The sequence below is a fragment of the Nyctibius grandis genome, unplaced genomic scaffold, assembly GCF_013368605.1.
Source record: "Nyctibius grandis isolate bNycGra1 unplaced genomic scaffold, bNycGra1.pri scaffold_217_arrow_ctg1, whole genome shotgun sequence".
In the NCBI taxonomy this organism is placed as follows: Eukaryota; Metazoa; Chordata; class Aves; order Nyctibiiformes; family Nyctibiidae; genus Nyctibius; species Nyctibius grandis.
In genome coordinates this window covers 1-5,894 of record NW_027167590.1, presented here as the reverse complement: position 1 = coordinate 5,894, position 5,894 = coordinate 1, and the positions used below count along the sequence as shown (strand labels likewise).

The window sequence follows — 5,894 nt, the reverse complement described above, 5'->3', positions numbered from 1 at the left end:
CCGAGGAGCCCCGAGCAACACCTAGCAAACCCGAGCAGACCCGAGCAGCCCCGAGCAGACCTGACCAACCCTAATCAGCCCCGAGCCGCCCCGAGCAACACTGAGCTGCCACGAGTAGCCCCAAGCAGCCCAAGAAGCCCCGAGCAGCCCCGAGCCGCCCCAAGCCGCCCCGAGCCGCCCCGAGCCGCCCCGAGCAGCCGCGAGCGGCCGCGAGCGGCCCCAAGCAGCCCCGAGCAACCCCAAGCAGCCCCGAGCAGCCCAAGAAGCCCCGAGCAGCCCAAGAAGCCCCGAGCAGCCCCGAGCAACCCCAAGCAGCCCCAAGCAGCCCCAAGCAGCCCGAGCAGCCGCGAGAATCCCCGAGCCACCCCAAACAGCCCCAAGCCGCCCCAAGCTGCCCCGAGCCGCCCCGAGCAGCCCCGAGCCGCCACGAGCAGCTGCGAGCAGCCCCGAGAAGCCCCGAGCAGCCCCGAGCAGACCGGAGCAACCCCGAGCCGCCCCGAGCAGCCCCGAGACGCCCCGAGACGCCCCGAGATGCCCCGAGACGCCCCGAGCAACCCCGAGCACCACCGAGCAGTCCCGAGCAGACCCGAGACGCCCCGAGACGACCCGAGCAACCCCGAGCAGCCCCGAGACGCCCCGAAACGCCCCGAGCAGACCCGAGATACCCCGAGCAGCCCCGAGCAGCCTCGAGATGCCCCGAGAAGCCCCGAGCCGCGCCGAGCCGCCCCGAGCTACCCCGAGCCGCCTCGAGCAGGCCCGAGATGCCCCGAGCAGGCCCCAGATGCCCCGAGAAGCCCCGAGCAGCCCCGAGCAGCCCCGAGACGCCCCGAGACGCCCCGAGACGCCCCGAGCAACCCCGAGCAACCCCGAGCAGCCCTGAGCAGCCCTGAGCAGCCCCGAGCAGCCCCGAGAAGCCCCGAAACGCCCCGAGCAGACCCGAGATACCCCGAGCAGCCCCAAGCAGCCCCGAGATGCCCCGAGACGCCCCGAGACGCCCCGAGACGCCCCGAGCCGCCCCGAGCCGCCTCGAGCAGGCCCGAGATGCCCCGAGCAGGCCCCAGATGCCCCGAGCAGGCCCGAGCACCCCCGAGCCGCCCCGAGCCGCCCCGAGCCGCCCCGAGACGCCCCGAGCAATCCCAAGCAGCCCCGAGCCACCCCGAGCAGCCCTGAGCAGCCCCAAGCAGCCCGAGGAGCCCCGAGCAACACCTAGCAACCCCGAGCAGACCCGAGCAGCCCCGAGCAGACCTGACCAACCCTAATCAGCCCCGAGCGGCCCTGAGCAACACTGTGCTGCCACGAGTAGCCCCAAGCAGCCCAAGAAGCCCCAAGCAGCCCCGAGCAGCCCCGAGCAACCCCGAGCAACCCCGAGCAGCTCCGAGCCGCCCCGAGGAGCCCCGAACCGTGCCGAGCCGCCCCCAGCCGCCCCCAGCCGCCCCCAGCCGCCCCAAGCAGCCCCAAGCAGCCCGAGGAGCCCCGAGAAGCCCCGAGCAGTCCCAAGGAGCCCAAGAACCCCCAAGCAGTCCCGAGCAGCCCCAAGCAGCCCAAGAAGCCCCAAGCAGTCCCGAGCAGCCCAAAGAAGCCCAAAGAAGCCCAAAGAAGCCCCGAGAAGCCCCGAGAAGCCCCGAGTAGCCCCGAGCCGCCCCGAGCCGCCCCAAGCAGCCCCGAGACGCCCCGAGACGCCCCGAGCAACCCCGAGCAACCCCGAGCAACCCCGAGACGCCCCGAGACGCCCCGAGATGCCCCGAGCAGACCCGAGCAGACCCGAGATGCCCCGAGCAGCCCCGAGCCGCTCCGAGCCGCCTCGAGCAGGCCCGAGATGCCCCGAGCAGGCCCCAGATGCCCTGAGAAGCCCCGAGCCGCCCCGAGACGCCCCGAGATGCCCCGAGACGCCCCGAGCAGCCCCGAGAAGCCCCGAGCAGCCCCGAGCAGCCCCGAGACGCCCCGAGACGCCCTCAGCTGATCCAAGCAGCCCCGAGCAGCCCCGAGCCGCCCCAAGCAGCCCCGAGCAGCCCCAAGCAGCCCCAAGCCGCCCACAGCCGTCCCAAGCTGCCCCGAGCCGCCCCGAGCCGCCCCAAGCAGCCCCAAAGAGCCCCAAGCAGCCCCAAGCAGCCCCAAGCAGCCCCAAGTAGCCCCAAGCAGCCCCAAGCAGCCTGAGGAGCCCCGAGCAGCCCAAGGAGCAACGAGAAGCCCCGAGCAGCCCCGAGCAGCCTCGAGCCGCCCCGAGCAGTCACGAGCAGCCCCGAGAAGCCCCGAGCAGCCCCGAGCAGCCCCGAGAAGCCCCGAGATGCCCAGAGCAACCCCGAGCAACTCCAAGCAGCCCCAAACAGCCCCAAACAGCCCCAAGCAGCCACGAGCCGCCCCGAGCAGCCCCAAGCCGCCCCAAGCTGCCCCAAGCCCCCACAAGCAGCCCCGAGCAGCCCCGAGCAGCCCCACGCAGCTCCACGCAGCTCCACGCAGCTCCACGCAGCCCCGAGCTGTCCCGAACCACCCCGAGCAATCCCGAGCAATCCCGAGCAGCCCCGAGCAGCCCCGAGAAGCCCCGAGAAGCCGCGAGGAACCCCGAGCCGCCCCGAGCAGCCCCGAGCAGCCCCGAGCCGCCCCGAGCAACACTGAGCTGCCACGAGCAGCCCGAGAAGCCCCGAACAACCCCGAGCAGCCCCGAGCCGCCCCGAGCTGCCCCGAGCAGCCTGAGCCGCCAAGAGCAGCCACGAGCAGCCACGAGCCGCCCCCAGCATCCCCCAGCATCCCCCAGCATCCCCCAGCAGCCCCAAGCCGCCCCAAGCCGCCCCAAGCCGCCCCAAGCAGCCCGAGGAGCCCCGAGCAGCCTGAGGAGCCCCGAGCAGCCTGAGGAGCCCCGAGCCGCACCGAGAAAACCCGATAAGCCCCGAGCCGCACAGAGAAGCCCCGAGCCCCCCCAGGCAGCCTCGAGCATCCCCGAGCCGCCCCGAGCAGCCCTGAGAAGCCCCGAGAATCCCCGAGCCACCCCAAACAGCCCCAAGCCGCCCCAAGCTGCCCCGAGCAGCCCCGAGCAGCCCCGAGCAGCCCCGAGGAACCCCGAGCCGCCCCGAGCAGCCCCGAGCAGCCCCGAGCAACCCTAATCAGCCACGAGCCGCCCCGAGCAACACTGAGCTGCCACGAGCAGCCCGAGAAGCCCCGAACAACCCCGAGCCGCCCCGAGCAGCCCCGAGCAGCCCCGAGCAACCCTAATCAGCCCCGAGCCGCCCCGAGCTGCCCCGAGCAGCCTGAGCCGCCACAAGCAGCCACGAGCAGCCACGAGCAGCCACGAGCCGTCCCAAGCCATCCCCAGCCGCCCCGAGCAGCCCCGAGCCGCCCCGAGCCGCCCCCAGCATCCCCCAGCAGCCCCAAGCCGCCCCAAGCCGCCCCAAGCCGCCCCAAGCCTCCCCAAGCAGCCCCAAGCAGCCCCAAGGAGCCCCAAGCAGACCGAGGAGCCCCGAGCAGCCTGAGGAGCCCCGAGCCGCACCGAGAAAACCCGATAAGCCCCGAGCCGCACAGAGAAGCCCCGAGCCCCCCCAGGCAGCCTCGAGCATCCCCGAGCCGCCCCGAGCAGCCCTGAGAAGCCCCGAGAATCCCCGAGCCACCCCAAATGCCCCGAGCCGCCCCAAGCTGCCCCAAGCTGCCCCAAGCCGCCCCGAGCCACCCCGAGCCGCCCCAAGCCGCCCCGAGCAGACCCGAGCAGCCCCGAGCCGCCCCCAGCCGCCCCCAGCCGCTCCCAGCCGCCCCAAGCAGCCCCAAGCAGTCCAAAGCAGATGCGAGCAGCCCCGAGAAGCCCCGAGCAGCCCCAAGGAGCCCAAGAAGCCCCAAGCAGTCCCGAGCAGCCCAAAGAAGCCCAAAGAAGCCCAAAGAAGCCCCGAGAAGCCCCGAGTAGCCCCGAGCCGCCCCAAGCAGCCCCGAGACGCCCCGAGACGCCCCGAGACACCCCGAGACGCCCCGAGCAGCCCCGAGCAGCCCCGAGACGCCCCGAGACGCCCCGAGCAGACCCGAGATGCCCCGAGCAGCCCCGAGCCGCCCCGAGCCGCCTCGAGCAGGCCCGAGATGCCCCGAGCAGCCCCGAGCCGCCCCGAGCCGCCCCGAGCCGCCCCGAGCCGCCCCGAGCCGGCCCCGAGCAACCCCGAGACGCCCTCAGCTGATCCAAGCAGCCCCGAGCAGCCCCGAGCCGCCCCGAGCAGCCCCGAGCCGCCCCAAGCAGCCCCGAGCAGCCCCGAGCAGCCCCAAGCCGCCCACAGCCGTCCCAAGCTGCCCCGAGCCGCCCCGAGCAACCCCGAGCAGCCCCGAGCCGCCCCGAGCCACCCCGAGCAGCCCTGAGCAGCCCCAAGCAGCCCGAGGAGCCCCGAGCAACACCTAGCAACCCCGAGCAGACCCGAGCAGCCCCGAGCAGACCTGACCAACCCTAATCAGCCCCGAGCCGCCCCAAGCCGCCCCGAGCAGCCCCAAGCAGCCCAAGAAGCCCCAAGCAGCCCCGAGCAGCCCCGAGCAACCCCGAGCAACCCCGAGCAGCTCCGAGCCGCCCCGAGCCGTGCCGAGCCGCCCCCAGCCGCCCCCAGCCGCCCCGAGCCGCCCCAAGCAGCCCCAAGCAGCCCGAGGAGCCCCGAGAAGCCCCGAGCAGCCCCAAGCAGCCCCAAGCAGCCCCAAGCAGCCCAAGCAGCCCAAGAAGCCCCAAGCAGTCCCGAGCAGCCCAAAGAAGCCCAAAGAAGCCCAAAGAAGCCCCGAGAAGCCCCGAGAAGCCCCGAGCAGCCCCGAGCCGCCCCGAGCCGCCCCAAGCAGCCCCGAGACGCCCCGAGACGCCCCGAGCAACCCCGAGCAACCCCGAGCAACCCCGAGACGCCCCGAGACGCCCCGAGATGCCCCGAGCAGACCCGAGCAGACCCGAGATGCCCCGAGCAGCCCCGAGCCGCCCCGAGCCGCCTCGAGCAGGCCCGAGATGCCCCGAGCAGGCCCCAGATGCCCCGAGCCGCCCCGAGCCGCCCCGAGACGCCCCGAGATGCCCCGAGACGCCCCGAGCAGGCCCCGAGAAGCCCCGCGCAGCCCCGAGCAGCCCCGAGACGCCCCGAGACGCCCTCAGCTGATCCAAGCAGCCCCGAGCAGCCCCGAGCCGCCCCAAGCAGCCCCGAGCAGCCCCAAGCAGCCCCAAGCCGCCCACAGCCGTCCCAAGCTGCCCCGAGCCGCCCCGAGCCGCCCCAAACTGCCCCAAAGAGCCCCAAGCAGCCCCAAGCAGCCCCAAGCAGCCCCAAGCGTCCCCAAGCCGTGCCAAGCAGCCTGAGGAGCCCCGAGCAGCCCGAGAAGCCCCGAGAAGCCCCGAGCAGCCCCGAGCAGCCCCGAGCCGCCCCGAGCAGGCACGAGCAGCCCCGAGAAGCCCCGAGCAGCCCCGAGCAGCCCCGAGAAGCCCCGAGATGCCCAGAGCAACCCCGAGCAACTCCAAGCAGCCCCAAACAGCCCCAAACAGCCCCAAGCAGCCACGAGCCGCCCCGAGCAGCCCCAAGCCGCCCCAAGCTGCCCCAAGCCGCCCCGAGCAGCCCCGAGCAGCCCCGAGCAGCCCCGAGCAGCCCCACGCAGCTCCACGCAGCTCCACGCAGCCCCGAGCTGTCCCGAACCACCCCGAGCAATCCCGAGCAATCCCGAGCAGCCCCGAGCAGCCCCGAGAAGCCCCGAGAAGCCCCGAGCAACCCCGAGCCGCCCCGAGCAGCCCCGAGCAGCCCCGAGCCGCCCCGAGCAACACTGAGCTGCCACGAGCAGCCCGAGAAGCCCCGAACAACCCCGAGCAGCCCCGAGCCGCCCCGAGCTGCCCCGAGCAGCCTGAGCCGCCACGAGCAGCCACGAGCCGCCCCCAGCATCCCCCAGCATCCCCCAGCATCCCCCAGCAGCCCCAAGCCGCCCCA

General features: G+C 73.9%; 1 protein-coding gene across 1 annotated transcript; it reads left to right on the top strand.

Annotated features, from left to right (window-relative positions):
• The first annotated feature begins 971 nt into the window (after nt 1–971).
• LOC137677414 (uncharacterized) lies at nt 972–4,323 on the top strand. The gene is made up of 3 exons (XM_068424719.1): nt 972–1,199; nt 1,304–1,809; nt 3,411–4,323. Exons 1-3 carry the CDS (start codon nt 972–974, stop codon nt 4,321–4,323), a joined length of 1,647 nt encoding a protein of 548 aa, XP_068280820.1.
• Nucleotides 4,324–5,894: the final 1,571 nt, after the last annotated feature.

Excerpts from the sequence above, each read along its gene's own strand:
- LOC137677414 (XM_068424719.1), top strand. The coding sequence starts at position 972 with ATGCCCCGAGACGCCCCGAGACGCCCCGAGACGCCCCGAGCCGCCCCG. Across the intron at positions 1,200-1,303 it reads AGCAGCCCGAGGAGCCCCGA|CCCCAAGCAGCCCAAGAAGC; the intron begins GCAACACCTAGC and ends TGCCACGAGTAG. Across the intron at positions 1,810-3,410 it reads CTCCGAGCCGCCTCGAGCAG|CCCCAAGCAGCCCCAAGGAG; the intron begins GCCCGAGATGCC and ends CTCCCCAAGCAG.